At 38.7% G+C, this 24,370-nt stretch overlaps 1 protein-coding gene across 2 annotated transcripts in view; it reads right to left on the reverse strand.

The window, feature by feature from the left end:
- dcc (DCC netrin 1 receptor) overlaps positions 1-24,370 on the reverse strand; it is a 350,617-nt gene that overhangs the window by 197,438 nt on the left and 128,809 nt on the right. For both annotated transcript variants that reach the window (XM_086097425.1, XM_086097423.1), the window contains exons 6-7: positions 11,449-11,603; positions 10,566-10,686 (exon numbers count right to left, since the gene is read on the reverse strand). In XM_086097425.1, coding sequence (XP_085953551.1) covers positions 10,566-10,686; positions 11,449-11,603 — 276 coding nt within the window. The remainder of the gene's footprint in view (positions 1-10,565; positions 10,687-11,448; positions 11,604-24,370) is intronic.

Genomic DNA, 24,370 nt, shown 5'->3' on the forward strand with positions numbered 1-24,370 from the left:
ACCTGCCATGCATGTGTTTGGAATGTGGGAAGAAACCGGAGTACCCACTCAAAACTCACACAGAGAAAATGCAAACTTCACAAGGGAATGCCGGAGCTTGGATTCAAACCCACAACCTCTACACTGTGAGGCAGATGTAGAGGTTGTGGCCACCTCAATACATTGTTATGATTATTATTATTATCATCTCTATACTTTAAAACCATCCGACTGGCAATGGCACAGCTATGGGGGAACAAATCAGTTTCTTCTTCCGCCATGTCACAGACTATCGGTGCACCTATTGTGTGCCACATTTAAAAGGAATGGGAGGAGCCGCATCGATTCACAGTAAATGGACTACAATGGCGAGTAGGGATAAAACTAGTGTTTATCCGTCAACTTTCTGTTCAAGAGAATTCACACTCGCATTGATAAAAAGGACATGACATAGTGATGGGCATGACAGTTCTTTTAAGTGAACTGAATCTTTAGAATCAGTTCATTAAAAAGAACCGTTCAAAAGATTCGTTCATTGAATCGTTCGTCTAGGCAACCCCCTTATTTCCCCTTTATGTGTGGTCAAAATTACATCAAAATTAGCAGTGTCACACAAGTATTGCAGTGTTATTTAGGTACGTTAGCAACTTAGCATCTGTTAATTCAGCCGGCGCCGCCGTTATTTATGCCGTAAACAGTCATCTTTATGGTGTTGGTCAGTTATTATTATTAAATTCAACTGTGTGATATCTATTAAACAGTAGCAGCATAAACAAATGAAACAAATTATTTCCCCCACATTTTGCGTATTGTGGGACTGGTGGGAGAATAGCTTCATATCGGTTAGCATCTGCTGATTCAGCCACCATGTACAAAGTGCCCAATCACGTCTTTCGCATTTATTTAATAACTATACAATCGCACTACATTTACTCGACTAACTAATTCTGTGATTGACTCACCTGATATGAAGTGATTGCTACACAAGTGATATCTACCACAATGAGGAGGATCCCAATTCCTTTTTCTTGTTTCTTGTTGTTCACCCTTTATGCCTAGTATGATCCTTTGGCTACACATTGGTTCCGCTTTTGGTAGCCTGGAGAATGCTCGATCCTTCTTTTGCCCCTTCTCATTGTGGCACATGGTACGCAAAAGCTGTTTATTGTTGTAAAAATGTGGCGTTTGCGTTTACTCAAAGTAGCGGACACGTTTTCTTTACTGCCAAAGTGGCGGCGCTAACGTGCATTGTGGGATCCGTGACGTCAAAGTCCGGATCTCTATAGTCAATAGACAATTGAACTGCTAATCCCCTAAATGGCGGAAAAGTAGGCAGAAGGAGTGGCAAAGAACTGTTGTCTGAACACAATTGAAGAAGAACAGTCGAAAAGTTTCCACTGTCACTCAAATACTGAATATCATGATATATTGTTGATAAAATTTCTTGATAGGAACATGACTTAAGTATCCAGTGTGAGGACACCAGGATACTAAAATTGTATATTCTCCCGATCACGGCATGCACATGTCAAACACGTTGGCTGATGGGTGAATCTAAAAAAACATTGACCTCACCATTCCCTATAATGATGTATGGAAAAAAAGGGTTCTCCTATCCCATTTAGTCCTATGCCACATCAATTTAGTGCTGGCTCACACCCCTCTCCATATCTCGTGCAGGATTAATTCATTTAAGCCTGGTCCAGATTTCAAATTTGATCCAGACCAGGATTTAAATGAGACTCTACTTCAGAAGGGTCAAGTGTGGAATGAGAAGATTGTAAAAGAGAGTAGAGTGTGGCTCCGATATGAATACATTAACTTGCACTTGAAATAATGGTCTCTCCCTCTATTGCTTCTATTTCTGGCCCATCTGCAACACCCACTAAACTCATCACTAAGATGATTCAAAAATGGTACTTGCTATTAGAACATAGGCTATAAGTTACTATATAATTCAGTCTCCCAGTGCTGACATACAGTGAGACATCATTTACACTCAAATTCCCATCGTTGGCCAATTTTGAGGATGTAATGAACCCAACATACATTTACTGTGGCAGGAAGCCAGTCAGTGGCGATCGGTCATAATAAGCTATTAATGTAGTGCATGCCCAATCTCTTCAATAAAATCATGAGTCCTCTATTATACAATACCTTAGTTCTACGGTTTTGATCTTAAATTCCTGTGTAATTTGTCCTGTTGTTTTCCTCGCGGCGAGCTGACAGCTAGTTTTGTGCATGCGCAAAGAGAAATCAAGTTGTGTTAGTTCCGAGAGGTTGTTTCTGTACGTGTGCCTTCTGAATGGCAAAAAAGCTGGCAGTGAAGCAGCTTATCTGACAACGCGCATGCATATAATTGGCTTACTTGATTTGTTCTGCGGTAAACAATCTGTGGTTCAGTTCATCGCCGAGTCACAATGAGTGTGGTTTTCCCGGAGAACTTTTGAGGAAAAGAAGAATATAATTGGTCATCCTACTCCTGAAATAGTCATCACAGAAACGTTGAAGAATTTCGTCCGTCACTTTCAAGCCAGGACGTACGAGAAACAAATGGCTCGCTGGCTGTCCACAGGTTAGCAAACTGTTGATTGTTGGTTGAAATCACTTGTGTCTACCTCTGCTGCGATGTCCTTTTTTCCTCTCACGGTGTTGTGGACACGAGCCAGTTCCGAATACTGTGACTGTGTCATTTCACTCACCACGGAGCTGGTTACATTACAGTGTGTGTGCATCAACCTGCGTCATTCCTGAATATTTCCGCTTTAATGCTATACCTACACAGTGGTATAAATTATATTAAATAATATTTCATATTAAAATTGATAATAAATTTGCAGGTGCTCACATACAGTATGCGTTGCTCCAGCAAGCCAACTCTAAAAGGTCACCGCTCACCACTGAAGCCAGTGTAGTAGTACATTTTAGCAGTAATGGGCTGGTATCGAGTGACTGGCCTTGACACCACACTCTAGAGGTCTTGGACCAGTCTTGTCTAAGACTCAACTCCCAAAATTCTCGGGACCCTAGTTTCATGATCAGCGCAAGTGTAACGCAAAGCAAGGTCAAAAGGTGTGTATGGGTAGAGTTGTCTTTCTTTATGTTTCTTCTTGATATTGAAATGGGTGTTTGTGCCATTGTGAGAATGAGCACTGCCCACATGTTTCCATGTCACTGGAAAAGGCTCCTCTCAATTCCATTAAATTCAGCGCAGGAGAGGCACACACTCTACATGACGGAAGCATAAACTGACATGCTGGAGTGTATGCAGGTGACCAGTGTGCGAAGTACACTTATTAGGATCTGCAGGAAGATCTTCAGTTGCTGCTGATGTAATTTGGGCCACTGTGAAGTGGGCACTTTCACCCACAATTGTACGTCCATGTGAGGCAGCCCCCCACCCATAGTCGTGCGACGGCCAATAGTGCACTTTAAACTATAATAATGCTAAAAATAATAATAGACCTTTTTAAGGTCCAGGCTTGCAGTTGAAGTGTTCCAAATATGCTACAAGCGGCATTGAGGAAAATAACGTGACAGATGGACTGTAATTAATTACTTATATGATCCGAAATCAATTGATTTTCTAAACTTCAATAGTACTGTAGATAGCGAGAGCCCTTGTCATGTTTTTGTTATCCAATTCTAATCCATTCCACTTGAACTTCCTCATTACTGATAATCCATTCCATGTTTTCCTGCTCGTTTGCATGCTCCCAACCTGCCGCTATTCGCGTCCATTGTCTATCACGGCCAAGGAAAGGAGTCATGATGGATATAAAGAAGGAAATTTCTGAAGAAGAAGTCTTAATCACTGTCTGCTGGTAGTAACAATTAGTTAGCAGAAAGTCCCATTGTCTAGTAACTACTCTACAATGCATGTGAAGTTCCTGGCTGATAGACAGAAGGAGCGGGTTTTTAGTGAGAACTTTATGCTTTCACACTACAGTAAAAAGATCATTCACTTATGGTTGTCGTCAATGGATGATGGTAATAATATAATTTACAATACTAATCCTCCACCCATGTTGAATTGTGGAAACAGCACGTTGAGTAGCGAGAGCAACTGTGGAGCGATACCTACTGGAGACATGAAGGTAGACAGTGAGAGTCTAAAAATCATATAAAACTCAATATGGATTTTATATTATGAAGGTGCATCATTTAATTTAACCTGAGAGTAATGAACAGAAAGTGGATATATAAAAAAAAAAAAAAATAAAATAAAAAAAAAAAATTGAAGGCAGGCAGCTATAGCACGTCATACACAAGGAAACTCTTTACATAATTTAAAGTACAATATTTTACAGCAAAAAAAAAAAAAAAAAAAAAACTAAAGACACCTATAAAGTATGGAAATTAAGGTTTACATTTTAGAGATTACTAAAATTACTAAATAAAACGGTGTGTAAGAAAAATATTTTGGGGTTAAAAACGGCGAAAGATCTCAATCATCGGCATGATAAAAAGCAGTTTTAAATCTGAAATAAAAAATATTCACACTTTAATATTACTTTCATATTTAATTTAGAAGTCATTGAGTAATATTTTCCTTCCAGTCACATATGCACCGAAATGTCACATGTGACTTCAGTAAGTATTTGGGAGCAAACAGTTACTGTGATTTGAGCCAAATTCATGTCATTTGCCTCTCTGTTGATCAGTTAATAATTAATTCAATGTATCTTAATTGAAAATGATAGACTCACTTTATGATAACACAGTTACCTTTTTTTGCATGCAGTTTTTCGCACAATGTGTACATTATGGTGACCATAGTCCCATTCAAAAAAAAAAAAAGAGGACACTTGCCCCGGCCTTGAAATTGTGGTACCAGCTGCAGTTACAGTGTACTTCATCTCCTATTAGTCACACAATACCAACCGGACATTTTGGGACGTACGAAAATGGTCTGTCCTCCTAAAAGAGGCAACGTTTGGTAACCCGAGTGTGTGTATATATATAATTTTTTTTTGGGGGGGGGGGGGGGGTATAAAAATGCTTCATGTGTTTGTGTACCATATTAAAGTACTGACGGAAATAACACTTCAAGTTTAATGATGACTTTAACTTTTACACAGTATTGTATTCCTTTTATATTTGTCCATCTGTGCATCTCTAAGCCCCCCCTTTTCACGAAGCCTAGTGACGCCCCTGCTGATCACGCACGGTGCGTAGGGTGAGAGAGGGGAACGGCGAAGCGGGGGAATTTTTCTACGTTGGTTTACAACACATGACGTAACCTGGGCTGATCAGGGATCGCGGTGGGGGTGACATTTTGCAATCATTTTTACGTGACAGATGTGTACTGTATGCCCAATAGAGGTGGGAATCTTTGAATGTCTCACGATTCGATTCGATTCCGATTTTTGATTGAGACCGATTTTTGATTCAAAATGGTTTGATTGACAATGATTTTTGCTTCAATTTAAAGATGTTCAAGGAATCGTAATGATCTACTCCAGTCTGACTCGCTAATGCTAATTAGTGCTTTACTCGCGGCACTTTTATAACTCAAAAGAACGGCTCCACGCTGCAAAAAAACAACTTTTATTGGAATAACTTGATCATGACTTTTTCCTTCCATTCTCTAATGTGGCTACAACTTAACAGTGTATCAGACCGCGTGGAATCACACTGCCCCTAAGTGGCCAAATCGAGTAGAGTATAAAGGAATTTAAATAAAATCGATTTTGGGACATTTAAAATCGATTCTGAATAGGGCTAAATGAGAATCACGATTCTTATGAGAATCGATTTTTTGGGCACACCCCTAATGCCTACGTCAACCTCTGAAAATATTTTTGGGAAAAAATGAAAATAATCACACCAATAATTTGTATTTTAGGGATATTAAATGAATGACTGAATGACGTTGTTGTCATCCTCGCCGCTTACTGCAGCTTAATTGCGCTAAATGAAGAAAATGCTTCTGCACCTCCTTTGGTCCAAGCTCTCTTTGTGATAATTTCATCTTTCTTGCAACAGTTGCTAAACTGCCGTGTTTTTGGCACAAATCGATTGCCATGTGTGGTAAATGAGGCGCAAATTTGCTCCCAGCTGTCAAACTTTGTGGGCGTGTGTACGCTGGTATATCATTAGAGCAATATCCTTAGTGAATAGGACGGTAACGCCCAATTCATACTGATTACGGAACAAACGCGTTGAGTACCCCGTAAGGCCGCTGCAAGGCATAGAAAGCATTCAATTCTGCGTGTCAATTCACACCAGCTGAAGTGCGTTGCGTATGTGGTGCGGAACGGATGCGGCGCTGCGGTAGGTTTCCGCAAGCGTTCTATTCTATATACACGGTTGTTATTGCGTGAACTCTACTCTCCAGCATGAACCCCCGTGATCTTGTGGTCTGGGTGGTACAGATTTCCGGACACGGACAGCTCACGCAACGCACGCGGTGTGAATTGCAGTCCATGCGGATGCCGTACGGAAAATGCACCGTGTCCGTTCCACAGTCAGTGTGAATTGGGCGTAACTGGGAGCAAGTTGCGGGTGCAGATGTGGAGCAATTTTTCGCACTGTCTGCGGACGCAGCGCATTGTTAGTGTATTTGGCCCCAAGTTTGTGGTTTCCCCAAAACATGCTCACTTAGAGTCGGCTAAAAACACATTATCTTACTCGGGCTTGCACAGGGCTACTAATAATATATTTTCCTACAAATCACCAACAATTTTAACTTTTGGGCAGCTGGGAAATGAAATAGAGACCTTTAGGAATGAATATTGGGAGAAATCTAAAAATTCTACATTTTTACCACCCATTCTACTTTTGGCCATACCTCAAAACTAATTCCTACAAAATCTTTAACCAAAGTAGGTCACATATAAATATAGAATATCAGCATTCTTTTCACACGCATAATATCAGTTTTGTTACACTCTTAAAGGTTTTCTGATACATTCACATCTACTGCTATTACTACAGAACAATTGATGTTTCTTTTTAGTATTCCATATTATAGTCCAAGAAGAAAAATACATTGACATTAATTTTACAAGGTGTCACTGAACGCACCTCACATAGCCGAGTCAGCATTAACAACAGTGCAAACAGGTAAAAAACTGTACCTTGGGAATAAATATCGCACAATGAAAATGACACGGAGATGCATAAATGTCCCCTGCAACACAGCCTCACAGTGGAATGTTGATAGATATCATCTTTGGTCTCTAGATAAATTAATCTGCATAACGTCAACATTTGCGAATCAATTCAAAATGGAAACATTGTGCATTTTTGTTTGTAAAATGGCACTTTGAAGGCAATATAAATTATGGTCTGGTCTTATAACAATTAGTGGAAGTTGTTAGGCATACATTACACAGTTAATTAAAAAAATATTAGCACAATATGAAGACTTAATTTTTGCTTTTTTTCTGAGAGCTCAGTGTTGTTCATTTGGTAATCTTACCGATTCGACATGTCATCATCATTGGTCTCTCTCTTTTCTTTTTTCTTTTTTTGGGATGTGCGTGAGTATGTGCGTGTGTGTGTGTGTGCATATGTGAGTGCGTGTGAGTGTGTGCTCATTAATCTAAACCGAATACTTCAGAATCCCGCTAGTTGTGAAGTTATCAGAAGACCCAAGGAAGGATCAAAGAAAAGAAAGAGGAGTGAGGTCCAGCACCAACCAGACATCACCTACTACCCAACCAGAAACTTTCACCAACCCCAGAAACATCAAAATTCCAATTACTCCATGAAGACTTAATTTTTCATTACCATTCAAGAAACTTGTCCCACCACACTGCATTTTTTTCAGAGCTTTGTGTGTTTTCTCCTGGCAGCCTGCATATATCGCTATGTGCCTCCGACAGCACTGTTGTGACCCTGCTGCCATAATTTAACCAAGATCTGTCCAGTATATTTACTCCGTTACATCCACATAAAAGAAGATCAGCACCACTGTAAAGCTGTGTTTTCTTGAATGCCCCCTTCGTTGAGGCACTGTACTGTCTGCCTCACCTCAAACCAAAAATGTTGGTACATAAACATTAAAAACATTAGCCTGACTATGGAAAATTAGAATGCATGATGAAAGTGTTAGAAAGCATATTGGAGACAGGAAGAGAAAACACTTGGCAAAAAACAAGCCGCCTCAAAATAGACTATTTAGACTATGAAATCATGGAAATTAACTAAATTAGTAAATAATAATAATAATAATAAAATCATTTTAAAAAATTAACCAGAAAACAAAAAATGAAAAAAGTTATTATAAAAAACATAATTAAAATTATTTTATTTTGTTCTACATTTTACATTCTTCATGAGGAATTTGGATTATTTGTCTGTCTGCCTCCCTTGCTTCTCTTGAGCAGTGCCTCTGGTGTCTTCAGTGCACTGAAGCTTCATTTAATATAGCATAACTTCACCTCACTCACTACCTTTTGTAAACACTATAGCTGACCCAACACAACAATTTAAGATATTTCATTATTTTGCAGCTACGGTAGATTTAAAGAATATGCAGGCAATAAAACATCTAAAGAGGTGAAGTCATAACTGTGCGTGTTCACATGGACTCTCAGGTCTGTCTGTCTGTCTGTCTGCCTGTCTGTCTCAAGAGTCACTCAAAGGATCAAGTGGCCTGCAGTTGTCAAGGGTAACAAGGTGGTATGCTGACATTCACACAAACACACAGAAACACTGTGATTTCTCATGGGAACGCTGATTGGGCACTGTGCGGCCTGCTGAGATGCTCGTTCACCATGGCGATAAGAACCAAGCGATAACAACAACCATCTGACCCTCCTAATGTTTCCGTGTAGGTGTGTGCGTGTGTGTGTGTGTGCTTATAAGTTGCCATCTGTGCCGCTGGCTCAGGGGAAAAGCAATACACTGAAGAGTTAACTGAAATAAAGGAAAAAATAAAGAGAGAGAGAGAAAGAAAGAAAGAAAGAAAGAAAGAAAGAAAGAAAGAAAGAAAGAAAGAAAGAAAGAAAGCTCAAAGACAATAACATATGGCATAAATGTGTATTGCGTAAGATTAAATATACCTCACGTTCACGATATAAGATCATAGATACTCCGTATGTACTGTTACAGTACATATACTGTATACATTTATTTTAAGAGAATAACTGAATCCCAATGAAACCTAAAAAATAATGAAAGAATGAAAACTAAAGCAGCGTTGTGTATGACTGTTGAGTTGTTGTTTTCAGTGCAGACATTATAGTAGCAAATACAGTCCAAAAGCAGAAGCATGGAGAGGAATGCCATGACACAGCAAAGATGCCCTGACATGGCCTGAAAAATAACATATGTACAAACACTGTACCATATTTAAATCCTTATTTTGCTGACAACCCCTTGGCATCATATTTAGATGGTCTTCAATGTATTTATTTCCTTATCTGACAATAAAAGTTTTCTATAAATTATTTGCACTTAATTTGTTAGGGATGTGTAATTAAGTTTCCATTGTGCCTTTACTGATATTACATTTTCCATTCAACAGCAAATATTAATAAAGTAGTAGGTAGGGAGCCTTGATGTCTTGCAATTGAAAGCTCCTGTTTTAATCCCGACTTGTTGTGATGTACAGTCCATTAGATACTGAACCCCAAGTTGGTCCTGATGCTGTGTCATCAATGTGTGAATAAGGGAACATAATATGTTTTGAGTAAACTGAAGATTGAAAAGTGTTATGTTGTTATATAAAACACAATAAATTGTTATAACTTATGTCTTAGCACATATGGAATATTTAAATACAATTAGTCAGTTACTCTGTAGTAGTTAGTTTGATCAAAAATAATCATCACTTTAAATATTGGCTTTGTAGCGGCTATAGAGTTTTTGAACATATATATTTTTTTGTAAACAACTTCTTTGTTGTTATCTTGCATAATTTGCAAGAAACTGGATGGATGTGGCAAAATGGTAGCACAACACAGAGCACAAACCAGTTGCTTCTACAGATCTTCATCCCTTAATTCCAATTTAGTTATAATTAGGAGAGAGGCGGAAATAGTAAATGTATTTTACTCATTGGCCGTAGTTGTTAATGAGACATGCTATAAACCCTCTAAACTGCAGGTATTGTTTGCAGCAAAAGGTCTTAATAGAGAAAATGCACACTAGTCCACATATCAAGGGTCTCAGTCACACCAAGTCAATTTGCATGGAGCAGCCACAATCGAACGGTCTCAAAACAAGAGCTGTTGCACAAATTTTGTCCTCACCAGTATGATATATATTCTAGTTTTTGGAGTAATACCGTAGGTTTTTTTTTTTAAACAAAGTCAAATTACTGTATTATACACAGTTGTAGAAAATTTGTTTTTACAGCAGGTGGAAATTGAGTGTATGCTATTTACCTGTTAATATGTACTGGTATTTATGAATACTTATAAGATAATGGTTTATCCATACAGTGTATTAATCATTTAGTAATTGTGTCTGTGATAAAGATTTTACTTAAAATGTGAAATCTGATTGAAGTACGGTGGGCACAAAGGAGATTTGAACAATTTGATGAGCAAATTATTTCAAAGTGGAAATGGAGATGACTGATGAGGCTAGTGAAAACACAGCTATAATCTTTGTATGTTCATTGTTCCTACCTGGTTCTCGGAGCAACAGTTGAGCCATGGCCTGCGAGCTACCGGCGATATTCTCCGCAATGCACTGATAAAATCCTTCATCTGACTTGACCAAACCAAGAATTTGCAGATTACTGCCATCCTAAATTACAACAGACAGACAACATGTCATGGACCAGAATCGGATAAATGGAGCTTGTCAACAAATACTGTACCAGGTGATGGTGTGTGAACTATGATATGGAATTATATATGAGTGCTAACCAGATACAGTGTAAGTAGACTCAAAAGAAGAGATGTTAATTCAGTAAGCGTCAGTCTTATTCTCTCAGTATATAGTTAGTTTTACATTTAAATGTTGTTAATGTGACTACTCCTGCAGAAAATTGTTTTGAATTTCATTAAAGTAGTAGTAACAGTTTTATTGAAAGTAGATCTACTCTTGGTCCATTCCACTGTGCATTCCATTAATCATCTCTCTCTCTCTCTCAATCCACCATACCCCCCTCCCGCTCTCATCCCCCCCTCCCTACTCTCTCTCTCTCTCTCTCTCTCTCTCTCTCTCTCTCTCTCTCTCTCTCTCTCTCTCTCACTCTCTCTCTCCAAATCAGTGTACGCCTTTGCAGATTCATTACACACATTTGTGACTTCAGTCACACATTTGTAGATTCTCGTTACACATTTGTGACTTCAGTTACGGATACAAAATATTTTTTCATATTTGTGGATTAAAATACGCATTTGTAAATAGTTTTGCTACAATAAAGGCCCCATAGCTAAGCTTCATATGTAAAGTACCTTGATACTTTATTTTGATTTGTCCTGTGTGCTTATATTTTTAATCTAATTTAATTGAATGGTACATGTGTTGTTGTTTTTTTGTTCTGTGCTCCTTTGGGCTCACCACTATTTGGAAATAGTCGCTGGGGATAACCTCCTCTCCGTTCTTCATCCAGCGTATGGTCGGTGGTGGGTTTCCTGTCACGGCGCACTCCAGCTCAATGTCAGTGGATTCATAGGCATAAGTGTTGGTTGGATAGTTGAGGAATTGAGGCGGAACTGCAGAAATAAACACAACCAAACAAACATAAGTAACAGAATAAAACCTAAACCCACGTTGACCCTTTGCTTACTATGTATTAAAATATAGCTGACATCTCATTCTGTATATAATTTGCTGACCTTTTGTTTCTTATTTACATCAAGATTATGCTTCACATGAGCTATTAAGAAAAACAGATCTTGACATCTAATTAAAACAAATGAGTTAAAAAGAAGAAAGGGGCAGGGGTGCACGATCGCGACTTGTTTTAAGAGTAATGTAAAAATTAATATTAATAAAAAAATATAGTGTAATCAGGTCAAGAACAGGACAAATGATCACGAAATGTAAAGTGAAACTACAGTTACAAAGTTGTGTTTCCCATCAATACATCATTATCTGGAGGTGTAACTTTATCACTGCTATAATGCTCTAATTAAGGGATAATGATTTCCTTTAAACACAGGACTGCTGCAGCTTCACAACGCCAACAATGACACGACACACACTCACACTCACTGACACACATGTATAGGAATTATCCTAAGACACATGAAAACAGAATCCTTCATCTTTTTTTGAAACCACTATAGAAACTAGACAATGTGCAAATTCTGGAGAAATTGCGTGTGAATGCTGAAAGCTGAATGCTAATATTTGAATGCATGTGGGATGTTTGTGGAATGTTTATAAAGTAAATTGAAAGATAAATTATGTGAAAAATAATTAATTATTAATTGTAGTTGAATGATAAATGAAAAAAGAAAAGAAAAGAACTACAACCATTCGAAGGCAGGATTCAAGCCACCGCTTCTTGTGTATTGGTCAATGCTCTGCCGCACTACCAACCGAGCCACATGTGACTTGTCAAAACCAGTGAAATATTGTGTAATGTAATTGAAGGAAATCTCACAGAATGCCAGTGAACGTGTCATTGCAAATTAAATTAAATACATTAAATATACAGGTAGTCATTTTAGTTACGAACATCCGAGTTACGAACATTCGCAGATATGAACAAATGCTGACTGAAGTCTATAAAAGCTGTATTATGCAAGCAAGTTAATATTTAAGTGCGCGGCACATCATACATTATGGTACAGTATTGTTCTGTAGTACCCCTCTCTGCCACAACCGTGCCATTTGCGCACTTCAACTACCTCTCTGTCCGACGATGAACAGCACAGCCTGGAGCCACGGCCAGTGGCCATGACGCACGTACTCTTCATGCACTCGATATTGGAGCCACATGTGAGTACATTTCAGAGGCTCTCCTGGAGGATATTCATGAAAAGCAGCCCTCAGTCGTCTTCTTTATCGGCGTAGAAGCAAAACGCACAATATCTGTTCAGCTTCGAAATCACTTGAATCTGACTCGGCGGTCGCCATCTTGATTCATCATACGTGCTAATCACAATCATGTGTACTTCAGGGACAGTCAGAAAACATAGTTTCCTGAGACCGTTATACCCAATGGGGTAGATGCCATGAACTTCCGACTTACAGGTTTAACACATCAGCGCAGTTTCCGGCCAGTGCTGGCCACGTTCCAACACTCGCACCCCCATTCCTGCACCTCCCAACCGCGCGCTCCCGCTCGTTGGCGGGAGGGCGTCTCGGGTATCTGAAATTGAACACTGAGACAGACACTACACACTCGCAGCCTTGCACCCGTCGACGGGAACCCGCAACCGAGGGGCACAAAGGCGGAAGCGCAAGTACTGGGACGCGGCCCACACGTCCCGGAAACAAAGTTGATGGGTGAAAACCCTAAAGTCGGATGTCCCGCCTCCTCCGTGGCATATAGTCCATACGTTAATGCCTTCCACTTCTTTAGCCTCACATGAACTCAACTCAGTAACTCCTCCACCATCTATGTACAGTAAGCATATATTTATTTTGTTTTGATTGCATTGTACTGTGTAAAAATGTAATGTACTGTAAGGAAAAGTGGTTTAGATAATGGATGATGGATGGATGGATGATGTAATTTAATGTATGTTTTTTAATTTATACACTATATATATAATATATAGTTTAATTTGTTCAATTTTGTATTATTATTTTTTACATATTTTTATTTTATTTTTAAAACATTTATACAATTAAATTTTTAAATAATATTCAATGTGTTTCGATTTACAAACAAATTCGACTTACAAACAACCCATCGGAACCCATTGTGTTCGTAAGTTGAGGTCTACCTGTAAAGGGTGTTAAACAATTTGACAATGACTATTTCTGAACTTGAAGTTGTACTAGAATGCGGTCCAAGCCGGATTTGAACCCAGGTATGCCAGTTAACATTATTCTTTGCATTATCCACTGGACCATTGCTGCCTAAGAAAGATCTATGATGTAATGTATGTAATTGTATTAAATAATGCAATATAATAAATGCGTTGAATTTGAACGTTATAATAGAGAATGGAATTATACAGAAAAAAATGAGAAATTACATTCAATCTAATGATATTAAATAATTTGACAATGATTATTCAAAATTGCACTGTGACTAAAGTCTGGCTCAACCAGGCTTTGAACCACTTTCTCCGTGGCAGGCAATGTGGCAGTGTTTAATAATACTCAAAGCTCTTATTGAATATGAATGGGGGTACATTTGTTTAATAATTTAAGTGAAATTATAGCGCATTTCCCCATATGATAGTCAGTTGGTATACAAGTATTTCACTTAGAATATAAATGTTTTACTTAGCATAATGGCCAGGGACATATTTGCAATGTATAGTTGGAGGTGGGATTTAAACCCACAACCTCCTTGTTACTGGACAACGCACTTTACCAACTGTGTCACCTCAGCAGTATCAAACAGCTAGGAATGATGATAAATTGTATGCATTGCAGTGGGCATGGTACTTAGAAAAAGTTGAATGTCTGTCCCATTGAAAATGAATGGGGACAATTTGATATTAAACGTTAAATGGAGTGAAAACTATAAACAATGTCAACAAACTATAAATTCCCAAGATGGTGTGAATTTTTGAAGCAAGTTGAAATTTGAACTGTGTAAATCGGATGCATTATGTGGGAGTTTTTGCATATCAAAAAAGTGGTCAGAATAAAATGCTATCATAAAAAAAAGTGTCACCCTCTAGTATGGACCCGCTCCTTGAGAGGCTGTCCCCTTTAGAGGGACGTGGCTGTCAGCTAAAACAGAAGAATTAGATCATCCTAGATGTGAGGGGCACACAGTACAATTACATTGTGTGTCCATTATATGCAGATTTTTACTATTGGCGGCAGGACCGGCTACCTATACTTGGTGAATAACAGTAGTCCACTGTTACCATCATATCGGCATCAATTGCAGGCTGGCCAACCTGATCGGGTAGTCCCTCCATCTGTGATCCATTCCCATGGTTTTTCCTTTTTCTTTTGTCCTTGCTCAAATGGGGCGTTTAGATCAGATGTCATAGATTCTTCTGAAGAGTAAGACTGGATGCCCTTTGAGACCCTTTTGTGATTTCTGACTATGTAAATAAACTTGTCTTGACAAGTGTCAAAGTGAAAAAAATAATGTTAACCTTTAAATAAAAAACTACATTTGAATTAGGAATTTTCCAGTATTTCAGTGACTGCCATTAAAGGGATACTGTTCAAAATATATACAACACCATGAAATGTAGGTTGATTTTTTTTTAACCACAGCTGAAGTAAAAATGACAGAAAAGTGCTAGATTGTAATTATGTGATCCCAGAATCATTTATTGTTAGAAATAAATCAAATGTATGCTAAACATTGATCACCTAGTCACCAGGGGAGTCTTTCTTAGTGGCCCTTTGTGTTTCAAATGACAACAGGCAAGACACAAATTAATGTGGTTCTGCTTCCTGAGGGAAACAGCTGAGGGTAGCATTCACATGTTAATAGGACGCAACAACAACCAGCTGACCTCCAACACGCACAACAATCCCGAGTCTAGCTTGTCTGAACAATGGAGACACACACCGTCACCTGGATACTGTCTGCTACTGATACTACAATGAGTGGCTACTGGTTAACAAAAAGGAATGATTATAATTGACACATGCAACCAAATGCACACACGCACACACAAGAATGCAGTTAGTATCAATGACGCTGCCTCTGTCTGCACCAACTTCCACTCAGCATTCACATGGAAATGAGCTCTATCATTTATTTCAATGAGCATCTGGATGTGTGTGTGTGTCTGCCTTTGTGTGGAATGATAAAATCCAGAGAGAATCTAGTGGAGGACACTCAGGCACCATTCAGTTAAACCCTTACTTCTCCCCATGTGTACATAAACTTGTTAGCAGCCTCTTTAAATCTGCACTTAAATACACCTTATCCATGATTGCCAGCCTTTAAGAGCAGTGGTGAAACACACTTGCACGCTTAGCATGTGTGATGTCTGAAGTTACTAATGACCTGAGAAGCAACTGTCATGCAAGAATAGAATTGTTGATTTTTTTCTCAAAATTGCCAGTATATTTAAGGCTGTGATGAAAGTGTTCAGAAAATTTATATTTTGCCACCCCAAAAAATCCAAAAAGGTTAACCTTAGAACAGCACATATCGTAATAACTTGGGGTGTAAATCTCTCCAATCAAGACGATTCGATACGCATTTCGATACTTGGAGTGCGATCCGATACAAGGACGGTTTGATTTTAAAACTGTACGATTCGGTTCGGTTTGATTCTGTAGGATTACGATTCCATTCAATTCAATTCAGTAGGATTACGATTCGATTCGGTGTAGCGGTACGAGGATTATTTGATTACTCAACAATTAGTCAAGTGTCAAATTAATTTACAATTATTTTGTTGTTTGAATGGCTTGTTTAATTTAAAATGATCTAAATCTTGTAATTTGCATATTTGCAAACATCTGCTTTTATTTTGGAAAACAGTGAGCAACATTTTTGCATATGTATAATTCTGACATGGTACAGACTGAATGAGTAACTATCAGTCTTTTAAAATGCTGTTTTAACATGCATCTGCCTAATATTTTTTTCAAAGTGCCATCTTACTAAATGTAAACTAATTAACTTAAACCAGTTATAGCTCAGTTACTTTCTATTATGTTTAGTGTTTACTCTTGTGACAGTTCCTGTATATTGCCCATACATGCAGTGAATAAGTTGATCTATACTTAATGCTTATCATGGTTCTTCTTGTGAAAAAATTAGCTGAACTTGATCATCACGATTATGTCACCTATCATATTCCATTATCAGTAACGAGGGCTGGCACTTTATTGCTGTGTTCCACTCAACACATGTTTATGTTTTTGCCCGAGTGTGATTCGTTCAATCAATACCCTGTTTTTTTAAACAACTCACTATGGCGTGATTGTCACAACAGGGATCTAGTTGCATATAATATCAGGGGCGCTAATGTTTTTATCATGTCCTGAAAGCCCTCATTCTCCACAACGCAGTATGGCTTAAGTCTTTAACAATAAACTGGGTTATTAAAGTTGTTATTACCTTTCCTCTGGTCGAGTTGTGGGTGTTTCAGGCCCCGTCCAGACGAAAGCAAAGCCGGCTTCGTTCCTCAAACAAATCTCGTACACGCCGAAGCATTTCGAGACTTGCGTGTGTCTAAAAAAAGACGCTGAGGACCTTTAACGACTGTAATGTATATGCCAAGTCTGGATTGGCGCTGTAGCGCAGCCACAGGGAGTTAACGGAAAGCGTAGAAGAAAAATCAGCGAAGAAGACGGACACTTAAAAAAAAAACTTTATTGCAATCTACAGAACAAACATTACTTTGCATGTATCAAAACAACATGAAAAAGACGAACACAAAAGTGATCGGTTTCAAGCTCCAAATCCGCGCCGTCATGTGGACGAACGGCTTAAACGGTAAGAAACTTGTGAGGATACATTAAAACTGGCTTTCGTGTGGACAGGGGCTAAGTTGGAAGAAGTCCTCTCTCTGTCCGTGCATTTGAACACCAGTGTCAGTACCAGATGTGATCGGGCTGCCAGATCGTATCGGGGTCGCCTAACGAACACGTTACGCAAGAGGATTGGCCCGAAATTTTCCAGTTGACATCAAACATTGAAAATAAAATATTAAAGATGTAATTTAAACAACAAAATGTACAGACTGAAATTGTAAAAACGTAAATAAACCTAAGAATATAAACGCAAGATATATTGAATAAATAAAATTGATTAAATAAATGATAAATACACAAATTAATTGCCTGAGATGTGACAAATTTTGTCAGTTTAGATTGTTAATTGTTCCTATTATCATTAAGACTGATTTTGTGATGTGATTGTGAACAGCTAAAAAAGAAACCAAACCGAAGTGAATCGAGCATTTCGTTAGCGCTGCAGTAGTGACGTCACCGGCAAGCGCGAAGGCACTTCTATTTTATTATTTCTATCTTTAAAGTATTTTATATTCTTAGGTTTATTCACGTTTTTACAATTTTAGTCCATACATTTTATTTCAATGACATCTTTAATAATTTATTTCTAATGTTTTACTGTCAATTTTTTCATATAACTTTATTGAACAAATTGTAAACGGAGCGAATCCTGTAGCATGAAGTCATCTGTAGGCAACCCCGATACAATCGAGCAGCCCGATCACATCTGATACCGACACCGGCTCCATGCCATCTAATCAAGCGTGTACGTACATCTGCCGCACTGGCGGTTGACAGTCTTTGTACATGACAACACTTTTGTCCAGTATTCCATTGTTCATATAAAATAAACATGTCCTCCATACGTTGGACAATAAACTTGCCGGGGCATGTTATGCATCATGTCCGCGTCGTCATTCAAGTTCCCTCCCTCCCAAACTCAGCGCTATCTGACGTCACATAACTGTGACAAGTCTTGTGGGACTTTTTTCCCCCCACCCACGCACAAGCAAACACGGTCTCTCGAGCGTAGTCTTATGTGACTTAGAGTCAAGGAAATGCAGTTTCAACAGCTCGCTTGTGAATAATATTCTCATTCATCCAGGACATTTCATTCTTATGGCATTGAATCGATTGCAACTGGACTGTTTTGGTTGTTTTATAAAGCAGTTTTGAGCAGCTGTATCAGCAACATAAAACCGATTTATAACGTCTTATAACGAAATTTGGATTCCCCAGACGACACTAAGGCCTGGTATACCCAAGGATTTTTCAAATTATAAAATATTTAAAAAATTGAGGCCTTAGTGGAATTTTGGTTCACACAAAAAATAATAATTAAAAAAAAGTAAAAAAAAAAGTGCTGTTAAGAAGCCCTTTGTTGTACAAGGTGCAGGGAAGACAGAGTTCGCAACAAAGCACAATTGTACTCCAGCATTTGTGTGTGTGTGTGTGTGTGTGTGTGTGTGTGTGTGTGTGTGTGTGTGTGTGTGTGTGTGTGTGTGTGTGTGTGTGTGTGTGTGTGTGTGTGTGTGTGTGTGAGAGAGAGACTTTTGGCTGACTGTAATTACACTTCATAAAACCATTATCGTGTTTTATTGTATTTTTATATCCAGATTATGCGGAGCCCCTAAGGCATATGTGTCAAACACCCAGCTCACATCTAGCTAGGTATGCAATTATATCTGAAACCATTTCGTAAATAGCATGAAATTGCATGCAGCAAGTAAAGGAGGTTTTCTCTGTGATATATGCTTTATATTTAACATAAACACACATGTGGCTCAATAAAACAGCATGAGAACAGTGCCATCATCAATTGCAGTAACATTGAAATTTAGGGTGCCAGATTGATAATTTAACTATACAGGGCTAGAAATTACACCACGTTAACTATTACACCACGACGCATGATAAACCTAATACTTGTGACTACAGCAAAGCATACTGAGGCCCCGTCCAACACGAAAGCCAGTTTTAATGTATTCTCACAAGTTTCTTACCGTTTAGGCCGTTTGGCCACACGTTGAAACCGATCACTTTTGAAACCGGGCTCCAGAGTGGAAAGATTTCAAAACTTGCCCCGTACGTGTCCGTCTGGACACCTTATGCAGGATACTCCTCCAGCGATGATGTAATGGTTGCAGCTCGATGACGACGCATTGTCGCAGATTGATGACGTATGCGCCAATTATCGTGTGACTGCGCGCAAACCGTCAGTTTGTCAACAACAATGGCGGATAGCCGTGTCGTAGTCGTTTTGCGTAGCTGTCTTAGCTTGCTTATGCTTTTGCAGCAAAATATTTTGCTTCTTTATTCCCACGTTCAACAAGCGGTGTTGTACATGAATCACCCGCCATTGTCACTTCTCCTGTGTTCGTCTTTTTCATGTTGTTTTGATACATGCAAAGCCATGTTTGTTCTGTAGATTGCAATAAAGTTGGAAACAAAACTGTCCGTCTTCTTTGCTGATTCTTCTTCTATGCTTTCCGTTAACTCCCTGTGGCTGCGCTACAGCGCCACTCCAGACTTGGCATATACATTACAGCCGTTAAACGTCCTCAGCGTCTTCTTTTGGACACACGGAAGTCTTGTAATGCTTCTGTGTGTATGAGATTTGTTTGAGGAACGAAGCCGGCTTTACTTCCATCTGGACGGGGCCTGAGAAACTCCGCCTCATCTGATATCACGGCACACCACAACATATTTTTAATGGTGCAATGAGAAGCACACAAACTACAAATGTGATAATGTAGTGCAACAGCTGCTTCAGGAAATGAAGAGCTACCCATGATCATTCCGTAGCATCGTCTCCATGCGGCTCGAATGCTGTTTATCTTTGGAAGCACAAATCTTCGTGAGCAGCTGCTCTCTGTGATCAAAATGAACAAAATATCACTTCTGAGTCGCCTCACTGATGAACACCTGCAGTCTATCCTGAGAATCTCTCCGACGCACAACCTTACCCTAAACAATAAACGAACCAAGAAAAGATGGCAAGTATCCAGCTGTGACAAAATGACTTTGGTTTTGAGTTACACTATAATGATTTTTAATTTAATTATTTTTGGAATAATAGTGTATTTTGTCTTTTTCGATTGGCATTTATGTTCAAAAGTGTTTAATTTTAGGCCATTGAATACATGTTAATCCTGTTCAGCCCACAACCAAAAGTGTGTTTACAGTTTTGGCCTCCTGTTTGGTCACCCCTGCCCCAAGGGAATATGGAAAAATAAAAAGCTTGGAGGGAAATAACAAAAACTAGAGATCTGGTGGAAGTTTTGTGTTAATGTACTTCCAGGTCAACTTTTGAGTTAAGAAACATAACGGTGGAGCACATCCAGCCTTGTATGAGGCCATTTGAGTGTTAAAACTGAGTGACATCCGATTCTACTAGCCCAACACACAAGGACACTTAAGTCAGAAAACGTTTTATGACTTGGCAGCCCTAGATGAATTTATTTGGGCATTTATATGGACAGCTACATTGTTACCAGTGTTACTGATCAACTGGCTACCAATACCAGTTGTAGCAAGTCCACATAATTTTCTTCATATTTGCAGATTCAGATTGACTCATTTATCTTTATAGAATTCAGCAATCTTTACAAACATAAGTTCCCCCCTGTTGTCACAAGCCCCCTGGAAAGTAGTCACCATAAAAAAAATAACAACAAAAAAACATCCAAACAGAAAAAGCTGTGCGTGCGCTGTGTCACAGTTGTCCGTTGACAAAACATCAGCAGCACTGAGTTGAGAATCTACTCGTCTGGCAGCTGTGGTATCCGACAACATGTGATGGATGCTATTACCTGATTTTTAAATTGGTCATCAGGTAGCACCTTGTGGAGAGTGACCAGCGTGCAGTCCTTAATCATCTTAGCGTAGATGAATGGCTATTTGTTTGTAAACTTTTTGGTCAACTTAGAAAATGGCGGCGACACGTCAGCCTCATGTAAGGTGAGGTTCCAGCCATGTAATATAATTAGTGATTACTAGACCTACGATTATATAAAAAAATTTACCTTGATGTGATAGAACTTTTTTTTTTTTGCATATTATTGAAATCAACAGTGGGTTTTTAAATAGTGTCATAATAATAATTGAATGAATTATTAGTTCACCACTAGATGACACTAAACATTAAACACTGTGTAAGTAAGTAAGCAGCTTGATGTTCCTGTGACAACAGTGCAATATTAATCAGAAGTTTAAGATCCACAGAACTGAAGCCAACCTCCCTCGATGTGGCCACAAGAGAAAAATAGAGATGGAGAGTTTGAATGGTATTCAAAGAGCCCAGAACAACCCCCAAAACAAAGTTGAGCTCCAAGGCCAAGGTAAATCAGTGTTAGATTGCATCATTCGTCGTTGTTTAAGCCAAAGTGGACTTCATGAGAGATGAATAAGGAGGAAAGCAAATAAAGTGAAAATGCATATTGATAAGCCACAAAGCTTCTGGGAGAATGTCCTTCGGACAGATGAGACAAAATTGGAGCTTTTGGAAGTACATGATCATAGACGCAAAAATTAAGCATACCAAGAAAAGAACACTTTAACTACTGTGAAACATTGAGGAGGCTCAATTATGTTCTGGACCTGCTTTGTTACATCTTGCACAGGGTTTCTTTTAATCTGCAAGATGCAATGAAATCTCAAGACGAGCAAGGCATTCTGTAGCGAAATGGGCTTTCTCTGGTCATAAAGCTTAAAGTAAAAAAAAATCCTGAGCTTGAACTTTATTCCAGGGTGCGGGGGTGCAGTGTCCGATGTGCTGAGTCACTCGTGGGGTCCTATCACCGTGAAGTCGTGCTCAGCAATGAATGCACACACGCATGTTTTTTAGTTGTATTTACGGTCACTCACTGCAGCCGCGGTGGCAGATGTGGATGTACATGCAGGTGTTCTGTCTATGTAGTTAATTAAAAAATTAAATTAAAAAATTGTATCCCTCACCATGGGACCCTACATGCATTGTGTGAAATCAGAGTGTCATTATGTTTGTTTTTTTTATTAAAAGAAATTAACAATACACATTTTTGTGGGGTTTTTTTATTTGCAGTTTCAGAAACAAGGTTTTGCAAACAATTGATTGCATTCCTCAGCGTTTGTTATTCAGTGCACTAATATCAGGTATAAAGCACTGAACAAGAATAATACTCAGACCTACAATAGCTCTTTTACTTTCTTTTCATCAGCCATCTGGGCTTTTAATGACACACTTGAGTTAATATAAAGCTGCACAAAACCATTTTATAACTTGTTGTAAAGTTATAAAATGTTTAAAACACACTAGCCTATCAGAGGCTGTAAGGACATGAGGCTTGACCTAGGGGTGCCAATCATTTGCTGCACAACACTGACTAGTGACTACATTTACATGCAGTCAGTTTTCGGGTTAAGGTCAGAATTCCGGTTTGTGAAACAATCAAGATAACATGTTAACATGCGTGGCGGACCATGTTACTCTCGTTTACATGGTCATTTGCACTCGATTGGAATATCCCGTTCGGAACGCAATGCACGGACAACGTAATTATGTAAATAACGTCATTTCCGCTTTTAACTTCCTTTCTTCAATTGAAGACATTATATTTATGTCACTCAGCACGCTAAATAAAGCAGTCGGTTTCCTCGTCGCTCCAGAAGTGTTTTTTTTTTGCTGCGAGCGTCATGATTGTTTACACCGGCTTGAATATTACACACCAGAAACACAGACTTATATACTATATATATTTGTATAATAGGCACAAACTGTGACGTTTTCGTCGTAGAGACACAAAATAATGTGAAAACACAGCGGAAAAATCAATCTATTCAAGTGATGCTCCTTTAGCAAGTGGGACGGAGCTGCACGTACAAGTCATTACAACAAAGACCAAGATTCCTTGCGAATAAAATAAGCAAAGAAGAAGAAAAGAAGACGAAGTAGGGATGGGAATTGATACAATTTTTACGATTCCCATTCCATTTTCGATTCTACTTAACGATTCGATTCATTAGCGATTCTTTTATCGATTCTTTTTGGGGGGCGAAAGATGAATAAACATAGATTAGCATCCACTTTTTTATGTCTTAGCTGTATCTGTAAACAAGAGACATGTTTAAAAGTAACATGGCCTGACAAACCCAACAGTGAACTTTTAAGGTCCACATTTGAGGATTCCTCAATGGGGTGCCATGGGTTCTCCAGAAGAAAAAAAAAGAAAATAAAGAAAAAATATTGAAAATAAGCACGTTTACATTTTTTTTAAATCGACTTCTGTAGAAATTTACAAAATGCAACCTAGATTATTTTGTGACAATAAAATCCAACTCCAGTAACATTTCAACACTAAGATGAACTCTGAGCACTCAAAAACTCCTCTTCCCTGTCTCAATCAAAACAGACGCAGCCAGTAGACTGGTGTGTGACTCCCGTGAGCAGTCAGTGTGGTCGTGTGGAAGTAGTGAGTGTTGTTCTTAAGTCATGATTCGTTCTGTACATCTTTGCACGTTTTGCAACCTTGAATGAACCCTGATGAAAAAAACAACAACACTAGCGGGCGTTTACCCTCGCAAGCCAGCGCCGTTTAGTGAGATACGGGCCATAACATTAACAGTTACCAGTACTAACAGCACGTTTCACATAAAGGTAAACTGGTGCTAATATAGTTACTACCAGTACCAGCGGTGTTGATAGGAGAGAACGCTTGCATTGCTGGCAATCCCTACGAAGAAGAAAATAGAGTATGCACAGAGCAAAAAACAATGCGCCATCATTCGAGGTATTTCAAATGCGTTTATATGAGCAATAATTCGGGTTTTGAAAGGGGTAACCCAGGGGTCATAGGCTACGTTCACACTGCAAGGCGTGATGCCCAATTGAGATTTTATTTTTTTAACCAATCTTTTAATGGACTGTTCACAT

This window comes from Leptonotus elevatus, chromosome 15, assembly GCF_054856555.1.
Source record: "Leptonotus elevatus isolate MCC_2025b chromosome 15, RoL_Lele_1.0, whole genome shotgun sequence".
Taxonomy (NCBI): Eukaryota; Metazoa; Chordata; class Actinopteri; order Syngnathiformes; family Syngnathidae; genus Leptonotus; species Leptonotus elevatus.